The sequence below is a fragment of the Stegastes partitus genome, unplaced genomic scaffold (assembly GCF_000690725.1).
Source record: "Stegastes partitus isolate 25-593 unplaced genomic scaffold, Stegastes_partitus-1.0.2 Scaffold638, whole genome shotgun sequence".
Lineage (NCBI taxonomy): Eukaryota > Metazoa > Chordata > Actinopteri > Pomacentridae > Stegastes > Stegastes partitus.
Window position 1 is genome coordinate 123,035 of NW_007578369.1, and position 18,075 is coordinate 141,109.

Below are 18,075 nucleotides of genomic sequence, written 5' to 3' on the forward strand. Positions count from 1 at the left end.
GTTGAGGAGCATTTCAGTAGGTTAAAGGGAAATTCTTTGTATTGCAACAGGTTCATTTTTATATTAAAACTGTTTCTACACGTCAGTATGAAGAAGAGCATCCGTTTTCCTAATATTTTTATCAGCTGTTTTCCCTGTTTTAGTCTGCACCAATTGTTTTCTCCCACTGGAGAGCACAGGACCAAGAACCAGCACCACGGCTCCCACATAAAGTTTTTATATCCAACATGTGAACCAGTTTTAATTCAGAATATTTTTAGCTTGCTTCAAGGAAAACACTTTAATTACCATAAATATTTTTGCACCACCCCTGAAGTTGCAGGTAATTAAAAACAGGCTTTATGTATTTAGAGAACGCAGGTTCTACCTAATGGTCCACATCTGGTTTTCAATAAATCACACAGCTTTGCTTTTTCTATATGTGCGCTCTGGAAAATGACGTTTGGATCAAAACACAGCTTGCGCCACTCTTTTTTGATTTATGTCGACTTCTAAAGCAATTCTGTGTGAGTTATGCTAATTAGCTTTTCCACTTCAATTACAGGTATTGTTAATTACCACTTAGGTAAGATGATTATTCATAAAGATTAAATTGTGCAAACAAGTATTTCTACGTTATTTAAAGGGAAGTTTTAAGTATGATGCACCTAAATGCCATAATTATGTGCTTCAGTTGTTGTGTTGATGAATGTAAAACATGTCGTCGCTGCGATATGAAGCAGGTGGAGGTGTTCATCAAGTTACCGCAACTTGAATTTAGCTTTAAATGAACTAATGCAGACGTTTTACACACAGCTGATGCAATGATCAACACTAATGTCAGCTCAGCCCGTCATGATCATGTTTGCAACTTAGAAATCAGTAAATTCGAGGTTTCCATCTTGCAGCCATGTTTTTAATTGCGCGGTGGGAATGAGTCACCAGAGCTACTTGTGGAGACTAATTTTATCCCGGATCGAGTATCTCTCTGCCATCGTCTCCCTGAGTCCCGACACCGTCTCACCACCCTCGCCAGTTGGCATCCCTGTCTGTTTTCATGCCAGAACGTCGGGTCTCCGCCCGGTTCTTCCAGACCTTCCATCCTCATCACCTTCCAGCAGACTGGTCAGTTTGTAGGCCCAAATCCCCTCCAGCACAAAGGGCACAATGGAGCCTATTCTGGGCCGCTAAGCTCTCTGGACTTACTGCTCCCATCGGGCCGACCTCACTTCCTGACGGAGGAGAGTGCTTGGACAGACAGATTCTCGCCGCCATGCGTGTGAAAACCAGCGTGTGTGTGTGTGTCGCCCGTGAACGCACGCGCACACAAACGCGATCACACACCCTCGGGCCCTCGGAGGGTTTATCGGACACATTGTTCGGCGGGCCGGGTGCGCTGGCGGGAAGATTTCAGCTGTCACACCGCGTGCTCACTTGGCGACGGTGATGGGCGCAGCTCGGAGGGAGGGGTGCGCCGACGCTGGGTCTCTGGGTGCAAGTTTGATCAGCGGGGCGCTCTGATAACCCAATTACAGCTGGAGCCAAGCACACACATGAATCGGCAGAACCTCAAATGGACTACAAAAGACTACAAAATGTGCCCAAAGACTTTTGATGCTGCTAAAGATGAAACACTAACCAAAAAGTCAGCAGCTCCCACACCAGCCGTCCACCGGGCAGAGAAAGAGGGAAATCCTCTCTAGGTGGGAATGTTTAGGCTGCGTCCACTTTCCTCCCTCTTAGATCCCCATCGGCGATCCGACGGCGAACCCAAACACCTTTGTTTATCGCAGACATGTTTGTCCTGCTCAGGATGAGTGATGAGAGAGCAACCAAAGACAGGCAGAGCTCAGACATAGCCTCCTTATCTCAACATATGGGTCTTTATGATGTTTTTCTCAGATATAGAACAGAAACAACATCAGACTTCAGAAGGTTCAGCTCCATGGATACGACTGCACCTGTAATTCATTCAGTTTAATGCCTTTTTATTTGTGTTCACACTTGTTTGCTGCACAGATGTTTGGTGACCATTCTGCAACACTGTGCAAGAATTTTGTGAATTTAACTTCATTTTTGTTGTATTTAGTTGGATTTACCTTCCGGCTATCAGCTTTAAAAGACGTGTCTCCTCTTCCCCATCAAACCCTGTATTTCTCCGTGTTTGTTCCTGGTGTCAGGTATTTTCCTGAAGCAGAATAAACCGCAGACGTTGAACAAACTGTTCCAAACATCTAAACATTTTCAGTTAATGCTAACTCATCTTGGGTGGCTCGCCGAGGCACACGCTCTTCAGGTCAACAGGTTTAATTACCTTTAGGGCAAACCATGCAGATGTTTATGCAGCATCAAGTAGAAGATGCTTGTGAGTGTTAGTGGAAGCAGATGGAGGGAAGGAAATGTGAAACCAGCCACTTACTGCTTCAGATCTGTGTCAGGTTTACGGCTAATTCCTTTAAATTAATTCTTTGGCATCAGTATAAAGTCCGAACGTATGCTGACGATGTGTTGTTGCTTTTCTCTTCAACTCAAGCACAGAAAGCGATAAAAATATTTATGTATTGTTTGTTCCAAAAACATAAGGGGAAGCCAACAACGTCACTGAACCATATGTTAGATTCCTTCACACACATGTAGAACAGGATGGCAGCGTGTGATGAAGCATATGAGCTCACAAGGAGACGAGTAGACCTGCAGCTGACAGTTACTGTCTTTACTGACTATTCTTCTGATTTCTGACTTTCTTAAGCAGATGTTTTTATTGATTTTTGGCGACGGGAGGAACAGACCAACTGTGAACACCGACACGACCTCATGAACACGGCCGGGTCTACCTACCATCTACTGAATATTTACTCTGCACCAATTTGAACGTAAATCACTTTAAAACGTGCAGCTGCTCTGCTCCCAGTCTTATTTAATTAAGTCTAATTAATTGAAATAGAGCCGAGACTCTGAGTACACCGATCATCAGTCCATTGATTCTGGATTCCACCACATCAATCAGCCGCTCTGTTCTGTGGCCCGATGTTTTTCCTGCCTCGGACAGATTCCCAGCCCTCCTCTGCACCTCGGACTCATCTGGTCGCGCTGATGGCCACCATTAACCAAACAACCTGTTCTCTCTTTTCATCCAGGTGCTTTCCCCTCCAATAAAAGCCCCATTAGTGGTCAGCGGGCCGCGCTGTCCCACGGTGATGATGTCATAAAGCTGTGGTGTTTTCTCAGCTGTCGGACGGGAAGAGGGTGAAGAGAACCCAACGGTCCCACCGTGCCGTTTTTTTTAATTTTTGTTATTTGAATGCACACCACCTCTACAAACAAGGCTAAAAAAATCCACTTCTTTATCCCCAAAACAACCAAAATGTCTCACAAAAGGTGCCGAGGACGAGCTGTAAATATAACATGCAGCCAACTTTAACTAAACGGTGTAACCGGGGCTAAAGCAGCGCTACACTCCCATGTGTCCACCCTAACAGATTACCCCGAGGTGATGACGACTGCTGAGTGTGAACAGCAGATGTAATTGGCACGTAGAGCTCATTTAAACCTTTAAGACCTCTAAAACCAGCGCACAGATGCGACTGAAGTAATGCGGATAAAGATGTTTGGTGACGGCTCAAAAATCAATTACTACGCTCAGGTGTGAGTCGTTTGGGAGATTATGCTGAGCTAAATGGAAGATGAAAGGAGAGAACAGTTGCGTTTGAATCTGCAAAAACGCAATCAGAGACGCTGCAGCATCTCCACTCGTCTGCTGAGCAACAAGCCAAAGTCGTTGAGGAAACCCGAATCAGCCGCTACACCCTTTTTCTGCAGATATCATCTCTGTTTTGAGCTTCATGCTGCATGCTACTGTGTGTTTTGGGGAGGAACCATGAAGGTGGAGTCTTGGCATCAGATAAAGAAGGGGGGAAATAAGAGGGTGAGTTCAGAGATAGAGGTGAAAGAAGCATCCCATATGGAGCAAGAAGAGCATAGGGGCGATGTGAGAAGAAGGAATAGATGAACCCTGTTCTGTCGTCAAGGAACATACAGAGCATAAGGCATCGCTTCCATTCACTGGTGTTATCAGAAGGTGATGGTGCAGCAGAGTGTAAGAAGCTAGAAAGAAAATCACTAAAAAACGATGAAGAAGAGGAAACAAAGTTAACATAAATAAAACTCTTCAGTAACTGTCTTCAGTCGGCAAACTTGTAGTTAGTTATCTGCATTTTCTCCTCAAAAAGGTTTTACTGCGAAATAATGACCCAGAATAATATGAATCAAAGGTACAATGTGGAGGATTTAGTTGCCTTTTATCACATTTTTAGTTTTTCATGCTGTTAAAATAACGTGCATCCGGTATGTTAATGATGCACCAGATTGGACGTCTTCATCCTCCCAAAAAATGACATTTAAGCAGAAGCATCACTGTTTTGACACAAAGTAGGAGGTCTAGGATGTGTTGCAGATGATGCTGGACACGTTTACATTATGGGACCTCCAGGGAATATTATAAACGATGCAGGAGCGCCGGGAGCCGAGCATCACTGCACGAGGAGGACGGCAGCCAAAGCCTTAAACGCTACAGCCTTAAAGCTGTGACAATCAGAAGTGAGTCCAGGCTGCCGACCAACCTCAGCCTCCAGGTTTCAGTGTTTGTGTCACTTGTCAGAACTCCGTCAGTGTGGAACTCTGGTTTACAAACAACATGTAGGTCAGTAAACAGCCGAGACGGGAGAGAATGTGAATGATGACAAACAAAAATAACAAGTAGACGTTTCAGATTGGATCCCAGAGGACCTGGTTTCCTTCAGCCCCACGTCTCCCTGTTTACACGAGGAGAAGAGATGTTTTCCCGTCTGCACGACAAAAGAGCCGAGGTGTGTGTGTGTGAAGACGAGCTCCGTCCAGCTGTGTTTAGTTAGTCGGGATGGAGATTCCTGCAGAGTTTGATAATACCCTGCTAATGTGCATATTTTCTGTATCAGTGTGTGTGGCTGCATCAGCAGCGTGGGACTCTTCCCATATCTCCTCTCTGCTCCTTCAACACAAGAGTCGTGAGATAGAAAACACAGCGAGGCCCCTCTGCTCCCATGTGATACCATCTGACGCCCACCCAACCTGCAGGCCAACGCGCTTTAGGTTCACATCGAAGGCAGCGCAGGTGACGTCTTCCTATGCTCACTCCTAATTGGGTTTATTTCTAAGCAAAATGTATGAAAGTGAACAATTAAAACATCCCACACACGAACCTAAGTGCACATCCTGGAGTATTTTTGTCCTGTTTAAAGGTGATGAGCATCCACACGTTTAACAGCGTCTCACTGAGGCCTCAGGAACAAGCAGGGCAGGGCAGCTCCACAGAGAAGACAAAAATGTCCTAAATGGTAGTTTGCATCTGAGTGCATGTGTACGTGGAAATGTCATAAACAACTGTGCCGTCATGATCACTTCAAATCGCAAGAGCCTATAAAATCAGTAATGATCAGGTTTGTGCATTCCTGCACGTGTTGGCCTTTGTATAAGAGTGTGTGTGTGTGTGTGTGTGTGTGTGTGTGTGTTGAGAGATCCTGACGTTGGATCACCCAGGTGTCTAATTCCTGCTCTGTGCTGCACAGACAGCAGTGAGAATAACCTGGAGAGACCTTGCCCCCAGCGTGTTTCCACTTCATTTACTTTTATTCTCCGTTCAGACTCTTTCATGGAGCTCTGTGGATGAAAAATGGCACCTTGCTGCTTAAAACGGAGCAAAAATGTGACTGTTTAGTAGTTTTCTATGAGAATCCAGCCACATAGCAGAGTTCATTTAAAATGAACTACACTGTTAGGGGTCATTAAATAGCACGAGCTCGTTAACGGCTCCAGAGAAAAGTGATTTTCTCTCATTGGACACAAACTGAAAACCGGTTTGTGCATCAGAACTTCCTTCTTTTCTCTCACATGAATGGTGTTTGGAGCCTTTAATCTTCTGTCCCTTCATATAAAACTGATGTAAAGTAGTTCCAAACTGCAGCAGCTTCAACAGCAACGTGCTGCAGACACACTGATGCTCCTCTGTTAACAACATAATGACGTCATGCATGTTAATGCATCCGTGGGAGCAACAGAACAACACTTCTGCTTTCATTCTGGAGTTGCATTTTGCTGCTAATACATACATGCTTTCACCTGCGTAGGATTTGTCACACAGTCCAAGCGGTTGATGTCGGTTCCTGCAGCAGCCATGTGAGGGCAGTAGAGGGCACCAGAAGCTGATAGACACTGAAGCTCTACTGTTAATTAGATATAATATGCAGTTCTGCTGTTTTTACCTACAGGTGGAACAAAAATAGTAAAACTGTCCGCAGGTGGAGAAGCTGAGGAAGGAGAGGCAGGATTAAAGTTAAGAAAGGAGAGTCTGAAAATAACTTCAACAGCCACTTGGCCCCGTCTGTCTGCAGGCCTGTGATCCCGGCGCCCCTGACCCGCCGCTCCGCGCTGGCCTTTGTGTCGCCGCCGACCTCTGACCTGTCCTGGACCAAACGCTGTGAGTGTCAGGTGTGTGTGTGTGTGTGTGTGTGTGTGTGTGTGTGCGTGGATAAAGAGAGCGGCGAGCAGGAGGTAAGTTCAAAGCTATCACTGCGACTCGAACCAAAAGAGATGGGCTTTGTGTGTGGAGACATTTTTGCACAATGGGAGGCAAAATGGCGGCTCTACCTCCATTTCACCAGTGTGTGTGTGTGTGTGTGTGTGTGTGTGTGTGTGTGTGTGTGTGTGTGTGAAGATGAAGTCTAAACAAAGCCCACCACCATTTTTAAACTGCATCAAAAGGAGCGAGTGCCTGATAAAATGCCATGCAGGGGCCCAGCAGAGAGCATGTATGTTTGGATGACAGGCCTCTGCCGATAAGAGCGTCCTGTACACGAGTCGGGCCTGTCGGTGCGTCAACACACACATGTCAGACGCACACGTAGAAGTGACCACACATACGTGACTGAAACGCACACACACACACACCTAGAAGAGTCGCTCAGCAAAACCCAGACAGGCTCGATAATCACAAACACAACACATCAGAGGACGCATGGAGAGAGAGGGAGAGGCTGGAGATATATTGGAAGATTAGGAAACACAGAAGAGACAGACAAAGATCAAAGTCATCATTCATGCTTGTCTCAGGGTCATTCTGCTGCCAGCGCTGCTTATCTGTGTGTTCAGATATTTACGGTCTACCACTTCACTGTACGCCTCATTAAGGTTCTCCTTCTCAGGTTTGGGTTGAAATTAAAGACTCATGTCAAGACATTTCTCTGGACATTAGGAACATGTAGAACAACTTGACTTTTGCAGGTCGTTTTACGGTGAACTGAACCTGACAAACTGCTCCTGTGCTGCTACTTGTTGTAGTCGTGGCGCTCTCCGAGTTCGCGTCGCCGGATTCCTCACCGTAAGGAAAAGGCTGATTACGAGGCCGTTCCTTCAGAAGTTTAGCGTCGCCTCATGTCTGCAGTGGACAGAGTGACTGCTAATGAGCTATGAGGATACCAAGATCTCAACTCAACAAAATTATAACACTTGAGGATTTTGTTCGTCAGCTGTGGTTTCTTTTACTCTGCATAAGGCATTAAAAGGCAAAGGTTTCTGTCAGATGAGGAGACCCAGCGTCTTTCTTAAATGGATCAATCGTCCCCTGAAGGCAGATTCTGAACCAGCATGAATCCTTCGTTCTTTGGCTAGAAGTGTGTGAGATGACCAGTAGGGTGGCTGGTAGAGCTCCTTCACATCAAAACCACTGGACGGATACTTCTGTGTGTCTCATCTGGCCTGGGAAGGACGCTGGAGAGAGCACCACCCTGTTTAAGCTGCTACCACTGAACCCTGGCCGTGAATACGAGCTTTGGTTAAACTTTACCTTTGGGAGCTCTTGGAGTTTCTAATCGACCTCATGTAGCTGATGAAGCACATTCTAAGGTTTGCTATGATTTGCCCGACGTTTGTATTCCATGTTAACGTTCCTTGTTTTGTGTCTCTCGCCCACATTTCTTTCTTCTCCTCCCGTCTTTCTTTTTGCTCTGACTTGATGAACAATCAAACCGTCTTCTTTCCTCCGCTGTGGTGACGTCTCTCTTTAGGACTGAACAGAAAAAGCCGTCTCTGTTTGCTTTTCTCATTCCTCCCTCTCCACGTTTTCTGCGCAGGGATTAAACAGGAACAATTTGGTCAATGTCTCCTTATCTTTCTCTTCGACTCTCGTCTGGTTTGACATAAAAGGAATGCTGCCAACCTCCCTCTCTCTCTCTCTTTTTTTTTTCTCTCCCTACGCGACTGTTTCTTTTGCTTCTTTCCTCTCTACCTGCTTCAGGATTAAAGTAAAGGAATTCAGGGATGGAGAGACGTAGTCTTTCATCGGGAGGCCCCGTCGAGGGGCTCCATCCCTTGTTTCTTATGTTCCCATCCCACTGAGACACACATCCACTATCACTTTACCTTCATCTTATTTTAGAACGGGTCGACTCTCTCTTTTCCTGGCTATTCATCCTTTATTCCTGCTTCCCTTTTGTTGTCTGGGTGCATGTGAGAGAGAGAGTCTTGTGTTTTCTCTCCTCTTGATAGATCACAGTAAACGTAGCCTGTAGTCATCATGTCGGCGTGCTGTTGTTAAAATAAGGTGAAGCTACCTAAAGCACAATAGTGGATTTTAAAGGGCCGGCAGTTTGCCTACTGAAATCCAACCTGCATTTACGCTAGCTTAGCTTCTATCTTGATGCATTTTAAGTCTTTAATCCTGCTTTGAAACCTTTAAAGTCATAACTGTCTTTCACATTCATGCCTTCAATGGTGAAATCTGCAGGATTTCTACATGTCATGAGTGTTTCTTACAGTTTAAGCCTCCTCGTGGCATCGACAGCACAAACACTGTGCTTTTTTATTTTTAGAATTATAATCCTTCCTTTAAATAGTGAGATTTGTTTTCATCAGCAGAAACTCTTCTTGGATGCTCCCTACCTGTTTTCCTCCCAGTTTCTGCCGTCGCCACAGAAAGCAGATTGAAAACTATAAATACTGTGAAACACAGAAGATGATGGGCTTCATCAGCATTGTGGGAACTTACAGGTTTGTCGTGACTATGAAGGCACTCCAGCTTTACGTTGGGATAGAACGGTGAACCAGATATAAAGAGATAACCGTCACAGCAACACAACTTTCACAAATGATAGGATCTCATCTACATACCTCCCCACATGAGCCACTAATCTTGGCCATCTTTCAAAGGATTACGTACATCAAAAGTACCATTCAGCCTGTAAAAGTCAGAGACTGTTTATAAAAGATGGACGTCAACCTGCATTAGTTCCACCAGCCAGCAGGGGGCAACTCCTCTGGTTGCATGAAGATGTCTGATTGTGTAGAAGTCTATGAGGATCCTACTTTTCATTTGTCATCTCAGTGAACTTTTTTCTAACGGTCCGAATGGCTCCTTCAATACAGCAGGATGCTCGTTTTGCAAACTATGCTCTTATTTTGGGTAAAACAGAAGATAAAGCGGCTTGTGAATGACAATTTGCCTCCATATCAGGATGCAAAAGATGCTCTGTTGTAAAGAAATCATGAGCTGGAGCCTCGTTTCCAGCTCGGCTCTTTGAGTAAGCTGCTCGCTGACGGCGTTAATTCACAAATACACTCTGATTCGATTGAGGAACGTCACTCTGGGGTGCTGAGGAAGTCTTCTCTCTCCGTCTCTGTGTCTGATGGACACAGATGGAGGTCTGGCTAAATTAAATAAAGCGCATACTTCCCGACCCGTGTGCAGCTTGAACAGCTCCGGTGTGTTGACCCGGCCACTGCTCGAACACATTCACACACACACACAAACGCTGGCCTTCGACCCTCCAGGTTCAGCCGGTGGGAGCGGATGTTGTTGGACCTAATGGATCCAGTATGACACAGATATTAAAGCCAGAGACGCAGAACTTTACGTACACATGTAAACACACCACTGCTCTGTATTTTCTCAAAGTCTCAGGACCTTAAGCCGAAGTGAAACTCAGGCCCTCTGGCTATTAATAATGAAAACCAACTAAAACCAACACAGGGCGTCTGGATGGAGTCGGAGTCTTACTCAGGCATTAGCAATGGATTTAGGAGCTACGGATGATAAGAACAGGAGTCAATCTATACATGCAGCAGAGACAGTTATTAAAAGCCTCTTTATCCCTTTAGAGCACACGACGCTGACGAGAGGAGCTGCCGGCTCGGTTTTATTGTCACTGGATGTTTGTTTTTATGCCCCGTTTATTGACTGAAGGAAACATTTTCAGTTCATATTCTTGTGTCTCGACATGCCAGCTCTGCCCTCCACGATGTTCCAGTAAGTACAATGCCCTCAAGTGTACTTGGCACAGACGTTGGCAAATCTGAGCCAAAACATGTGCAGAGGACAAACAGGAGGAGGAACACGAACACTTTTTGATTTAAACTGTACTAGATCCACACAGACTGCAAAGATTTAAGACCTTTGTTGTTTATTCTAGCTTCAGGTTTATTTTCTGTAAAACTTTACTCAACATTTACTCTTCCAAATGCAATTATCTACTTTTTAAGAGTCCATAATGTTTTTGTTGTATGACTTTTCCTTGTAAAAAATTGTTTAAATTATGTGTTTGAGGGCGCAGTTTGTCAAATTCTGTCTTCAGGGGAAAATAATCTGGATCATAACCTCTCTTAAAACTGCAATTTGTCAATTTACACTCAGAGCTTTGTCAAAATAAAAAAAAGATAGTTATATGGTGTCAATTAGATTAGTTGGAAGGCATTTTTTCCTCCAGATTGCGCCAGGTTTTCCGTTTCCACCCCTTATTCAACACTAAGCTGAGCCAACCTGCTCCTAGTTTTTATCAATCCTCTCATCTGACTCTGAAAACTGTCCCTTTAAAGTATAATAAATCTCATTTTTCTACGTAAATATAAAAACAAGCGCATTTTAAATGAGGTTTCTTCTGTAAAAACATCCGTAAAACCCAGGTATGGACTCCTGTTAGACATGAACTCCTGATAAACTCCCTCATTTGTTCTGGTTCAGGGACAGGGTTCGGTTTGCTGACAGGCAACGGCAACGTTCCCCCTCAGGGATCAACAGAGCATCACTAAAATTATATGAGACAACATTTATGTGCTGTCAGTTCGTCTGTCAAACCCCTTTGATTCATCTCATTACATGACGGCTTATTTTTATTTTTTTTTATTTTAGCAAAAAGGTGCCAAAGTTTGTGGGGCGTGACATAACAGACACGATTTACGTCCACGTGAAGCCTGACAGCGAACACGCTCTGAAGTCACGTCGGAAAAACACAGTCGACTGATTCTGGTCCAAAGCAAACTGCTCTTAAAATAGAAAATGAGGGGAAAGTATTTGACTGACTGAAGGAACATCTTACGCTGTGGAAGCAGAGCTGTGATGGACACCTGAGAGGTGAGAGGCTGCAGGTGTCCTGGAGAGGATCTGAGGGCTGCAGATGGAAGATAACTGAACTCTCATCCTCTGGTAATGATGCAAACGGCATCACTAAATCTGGTCATTATTTATTATCTCGTTGCTCATGTCGGCTCTTTTAAATGTGCTGAGTGTCACAATGGAAGACTGCTTTTGCATCTGTCTGCTGAGATTTGTTTGTATTTACATTAAATCAGAGTTTCAGACGTTTAACCGTAATTTGGTGACATTTAAATCTTTATAACTGAGACGCGGATCGTGAAGCCTCCAGCTTATAAACTGAAAATAGACTCAAGTAGAAGGCTCATTATGTCCAGTTATTACACTTTTGGAAGTACATTTACACGTCTTTACGTGTTTTTGCTAATTTATCAACTAATATTCACTTGTGCCAGATTCATAAATACAAATATTTGCTGTTCTTTTTTCATTTAGCATGACTGGACAGAACATGGAGTCTAAAGGAGTCACACTGAGTCTAGATATTTAACATGTTTTGTATTTTTTTAAATGAAATGAGGGCAGACTAATGGGTAAAAGAAAGAGGAAGATAATTACTCTTCCCTGTTGGTGGCACTGGTTTGTTTTCCAGTTTAAAATAAAGGATTTTACAGCCGATCGAAGTCAAATAAAGTTAATTTGTTACCATAAAGATGAATTTATTTTGGATGAATGCATTTTTAAAATACTACACAAGCAGGATCTAGTTTTTAATCGCATTAATGTCTCATTTTAGAGTAAAATTGAAGCAGGTTGGTTTGAGGCATCGGACCCTGAATCTCGCTGACCTCCACCTGTCACGAGACGGGAGTTAACAGCTATGATCGAGGACACACTTCACCCCGCCGACCTGCAAGTACAAAAGTAAAACTGAAAAGAGACAAATAAGCACCTTAACGCTAAAACGGCTCCCGACAATAACAGTTAAAGAAGCTAAAGCGTCCGCGGCTGTGTCATTTGGGCCGAGCAGGAGGCCCGTCCAGGGGCAGGGGGTATTACCTGAGCTATATCATTTACCTTCAGGTAGCTGGCTGTAATGCGGCGCTCGTCACTGTGTTATTTAGCCGAGGTGGCGTACAGTAGGCAGGCAGTAAGTGCAGGCTTCTGTGTCAGACAGTAATTGTTGTTTGGATACAGGCTGAGAGAGACCGAGCTACAGCGCGAGGCTTACAGTCAGTCTGGTGAACACACACGGAGGCCTCACCTGATGCTTCATTCCTCAAATGATGCAAAAACAGGCCGGCGTCCTGGCATCCTACCAAAAACATCACTCCGTCCTTTACATTGCGAAGAGAGCTGGACAGAAACTTCACCGGCTTTCATGTGAAGGTAGAATATTAAAACCACATAAAGGACGACGTTCTGGGGCGTAATTTCCCCCATCCTCCCAATATCCTGATGAAACAACAGGACGCTGTTGTTTTGAATGAATAATATGTGATTTTGGAGAAGATTAAATCCTTTTGCACAAGAAAAAAACATGCAGAAGAAGTCACAACTTTTTGTTGACAGCCTGTGAGGCAAAACCCAGGGCAGCTGAGTTGCTTGGTGCTGAAGGTGATGGAAGATAAAATCTTTTAATTTGGGTCACTTTTAATAATTAAATTACAGCCACACTGAGTGTTAAGATCATGATTGTCTGTGTTTTTTCCCTGGGTTTTGTCTCTCAGGCCACATAGAGGTTGACCTGCCAAGTTGTTTTGGCTGCACGCAGCTCGATTTGATCAACAGGTGACATCTGACTCTGTCATTATTATTTACATGGAGTTGATCGTTGAGATTAAAGGGCATCGGTTTAATTTCTGTGTCCAGGTTTGTCTTGTCTCGGTCATGTTTAGTCTGTCTTTATGCAGATTTATGCAAAAACTACCTCATTGAATTTCCCGAAACTCGGTGAAGGATTTTTTTTTCACAGATTTGGATCAGTGTCTTTAAATTTGTCCAGTTTGTCAGTTAATATCACACAATGTAGATGCATGTATTTTAATGCAGCCACCTGTGTGCAGTCTGACTTTATGTTATTTATTCTATAACAAACTTAAATGAGCTGTTAACAAGTGATCTATGTTGGGCATAAAGGTGGACTGATGTGGTTTTAAAGTTTTGCACCAGTTTTGTCTTAAATTCAGATGCGTCTGCTGTTTTTTTTTTTCTTCTCGTTTTAGTTTCTTCCATTCGCTCTGAAGCATCAAAACTCATCATAACGTTCTAATTAAATCTGTTTAATGCGCTTGTTGTTTTACTGTGATGGTCAACAGCTGCAGAATTTAAAGACAGTAACGTCTTTAATAATCCCCTCCGACAACATGATGATGATGATGCTGAAATATTTTCAATGTCATCACCGTCTTAGAATTTATATGAAGCCAGCAGGTTGATGTTGACGTAAGAAACTTTCCTCTCACTGTCACTATGAGATGGAGCCATAAATTAACTACTTTTTATCGCTACGGAGCAGCTGACAGGTGAGAGACATGTGTGTATACATGTATGTACGTGGGCTTAATGCTGCTAACACACAGTCAATCATCAATGAGCAGATCAGCTCACATTCTGCCAACATGTGTTTGTTCTTGGTACCAGATGACAGTTGATGGTAATTTCATGGTAGCAGTGACAACAAAATGAGTTCCTCGCCTGCAGCCACGGACTGTTTAGTGTTTGTCTGTGAGAAATCACAATGCATCCATAGATAAGGACTGTCGGAACATGTACTACACAGGCTCCACTTTGATATTGTGTCAATAGGTGACGACGTCTGTGGGCGTTAATGAGCGTAGCTGTGATGGAATTAGATAAGAGCTCCAACTGGAGCCTTGTGGTCTTTTGTTCTTAATTAAGTCAGGACGAAGTGCTCGTTTCCCAAAATTAAATTCCCTCAACAACTGTTTGTAATTGAAACCTCAGATGAAATGAAAGTATCCTCAGAAACTGAGCACGTCTTTGTGGGTTTGCGTAGCTGCCAGTAACAACACGATTAGTCTGCAGATAAGAGACGATCGACCTTCTCCAGACAACGAGTATGAGATAAAACACGTGTCCTGGACGATGTGCTGATGAGAGATTAAACTCTGAAGATGACACACTGATACCGTCTGTCTTTATGCTTCCACATTTATTTATAGTCAGAAAATGACACTCAAGCTCACTGGTGATGGAAACGAGTTTCACTTTAAAGTTATTACAGTTTTTAGGAAAAGAATGTGTCATGTCTGAAATTACTCCTGTTTATTTTGTTTAAAATTCCCAGTAATGCGTCTCAAAAACTAAAACCCACTTGTGGGTTTGTGTAAATGCCAAAAATGACAAAATGTGTCGACACAGTTACACATTTTTCTCTGCTTGTCTCGACGGATGAGTGAAGATATTTCCATAGAAAGCAGCATAATGTAAGAAATAAATCTCCTAAAAAGTCTGACTATTTGACAGCAGAGTCTGAAAACTGTTCATGCTGTTTATTTGTACTGTTCATTTTAGACGGTTGACATAAATGTGTAACACTGACGCTCCATATTTGCATATTAGCTTCACAACCAAAGGATTACGCTCATTATATTGGTAACTTGCTATCATCATTCCTGCTGAATAAATGACTCGCTGTCGTACGTTTACGGTCAACCACGAGGGCTGCAAAGTGTTCTGTGATTTAAAAGAGCTAAAGTAGTGTTTTGGCGTCGCACGCTCTCGGATTCATCATGCAGTAGATTCGACACCCTGTTTGACAAAGCCTCGTGTCTTTGTTCCACTTTGACTCAGTGCTGCTGAAATGTTACGTCTGTTTGCACATTAAAGGCTGTGAAATGATCAGTGTGCTCAAGTGTGTGAGCTCAGAAACACCTCATTCAGCTGCTTTTTGCTAGAAGACCCTGTTTTTAGCTAAAATAGTGCTTCTTCCTGGCAAAATGTCAGAAGCAGAGAGGTGACGAGGCCACAGAACAACAGTTATTACATGTGGAAGACAGTTTCTGAACTCGAAAGGAGGAGAAAATCACACGTCTTGCGAGCAGAAACCGTCCCTGATCGCAGCCGAACCCGATGAAAACTGTGCACGTGAAGAGTGTTTTTGGGCTGTTTGAAACATGGAGGTTAATCCCACAGCAGCCAAGAAGGCCTCATGCACTCGACTCACCCTGCTGCCTTTCTCTGGGTTGCACTTGCAGCCTCCACTGCAGTCCAGACCTGCACACGGCTCATCAAACTTGGTGCCCTGCAGAAAACAAGCAGAGACGGACGTTAGAAGAAGCACTTTGGACAGATGGGAGGTGAGCGTCAGACATTCTGGTGGGTTTTCAAAAGTGTCTTTTCAGCAGCACCTAATTACAGAAGGATTGTGGCGCATAAAAAATAATAAATAAAAGAAAGAAACGTGGTGCATGTTGCTGCAAAGGAGCGGCGGTTCAAATCCCATCAGACAAAGACAGAAGGAAGCACATGGACATCTCAGGTAACAACACGGTGAGTCATGTGAGGAAACTTTGTTGATGCAGCAGCGAGACGTTGGCAGACTTACAGCAACTCAAAGGAGGCAAAAAGGGATTTAAACAGGATTTAGACACGGATCAGATCCAGTCAGAACCGATTCTGCGTGCTGATTGATAAAGTGCATGATTTTTTAAAGGGCAGATGTAATTTTGGATCCTCCAACCCCGACACGTGCTCTCAGGCCCTCGGCAGCTTTTATTTTACTTTTTCTTTTCTGGAGCCACTGAAAAGGCGAAGACGTCCGCTGACTGGATGCCAAACCAGCCGTAACTACAACCAGAGTCCAGCCTCTGACCAGGAGAATGGAGGCAGCAGCGATGCCAGCAGCATCGTCACCGTCGCTGCCACCTTTGGCATGTTTGTGTGCAAATCACAGCAGCGCAATACCCCCACGTTCAAAGATGTACGTCTCTGCAATGTTTAATGTCCTCTTTTCTCAAAGCAATGATGCAAATTAAAGATGTAATGACATGATTTCTTTGTGACGTAAACAATTTAAATCACAAAGTTACGAAAAGCACAAACTGAATATCTGAATATAATCCAGCACCAGTTCAATGACAACAAGAGCTCAACAACTTTTAGTTTCTAAACAGCAAAACACTCTCACTTCAGTGTAGTGATTTAATAGATTACTCTCACGAGGGTGTTTCCAAGATTAGGAGTTTTATAAAAACAATTCAATGACAAGAGAAAAACCTCCGCAGGTGAAATGAGGTGATGTCAAAAGTCGCAGAACATCTGTTAAAAACACCACATCGTGATTCAACTCTTCATTCGTGCACTCCGTCTGTTTGTCTTTATTATTTATGAATTTATGAACCTTTAAGTCACAGAAATTTGCAGAAAATTCTTCATCTCAACACCAAGTCCACTTATTTATTTCTGCAGCTTTTGACCACAGTTTATGGTCTTTGTCGTCGCCATAGAGACACATAACCGACCTTCACGCCCCCCGTCCGATGCGCACCGTTTGCAGCTTATAAACTCCAAGTGAACCGCAGATTAACCTTTAGTTCACTGGGTGGCATTCCTGAGATATCTGTGAAACGGCACGCAGCGCTTCAGACAGAGCTTTCATAAGCTGACGTATGAGTGGCGTTAGTTCACACACACGACGCTCCTTCAGCTACAAAACACAAAATGCATCCATTCACGTGTCGGGTCTGCGGGTGGGAGGCCCACGGATCACACGGTGAGCAGAAATACGGGTGTTTTCATCTCTTGCATCTCAAACTTTGCAGAAATGTGTGCTGCTCACTTTCCCCTCGACGGAAACATAATTAATCAACAGGCCTGATCGCTTCTGCGTGAACGTTGAGTCGTGGATCAGGGTCAGACTCAGAGGTCTCTGATGGACATCTCTCTGCGATTAGTGATGAAAGGCTGCCGGTGGGGAGGAGAGAGGAAGGCAGAGGAGGAGGGACAAAAGGGTGTCAGCTGGGGTCTGGCGGAGGTTAAGGACACAAGCCGGATGAGGAGGGAGCGCCACGAGGTGAGAAAGTGTGCAGGTCAGAGCTTCAATGTGCTCCAGAGCGTGGCGAGTATCAGTTCATATGCCTACAGTCTGTAATAATGGAGGTCAAGGATCCTCCAGGACCCTCCAGGACCCCAGTCAGACACCCTCAGCTGGTCCAGCGTGGATATCAAAAGAGCCTGGGAAAGTCTGGCACCACATGGGATCGTCTGAGAGACCGACTCCGATTAAAGCCTGTTTTTTTAATTAATGCATCCACAACATATTTGTCAAGTCTTCTGACACCATCACAGTGAAGATCATCATCTGAGTGTTTAAAAGTCCAGTGCCAACAGCTTCAAGGTTTAGTTCAGTTGTGCATTACTCAGGAATTTAAGTGCAACAGGTGTTAAAATCTACCTCAGCAGCTGATGTGATGACGTGTAAAAGCAATGACTTCTAACTGGTGAAACAGTTCAATCGACTCAAATGCAAAAAAAACAAAAGTCACTTTTTCTTTGTTTCGAAGAAGTCAAACACATCCTTCAACATAAAGCTTCTTCTGAACGGAACAACCTTCGTCCTCTTTGAGATCCGTCACCTCAGCTGTCAATATTTAGTTTTATTTATGCTACAAATAATCTGAAGATGTTCACGTTGATGTGATTTGTGCTTTGCCTGAGACTGATTTTCCTTCTCCAGG

General features: G+C 43.9%; 1 protein-coding gene across 1 annotated transcript in view; it reads right to left on the bottom strand.

Moving 5' to 3' along the window:
* col4a6 (collagen, type IV, alpha 6) overlaps positions 1–18,075 on the bottom strand; it is a 129,024-nt gene that overhangs the window by 40,864 nt on the left and 70,085 nt on the right. The window contains exon 4 of the mRNA XM_008289809.1: positions 15,564–15,641. Within this exon, the coding sequence (XP_008288031.1) occupies positions 15,564–15,641 (78 nt within the window). The remainder of the gene's footprint in view (positions 1–15,563; positions 15,642–18,075) is intronic.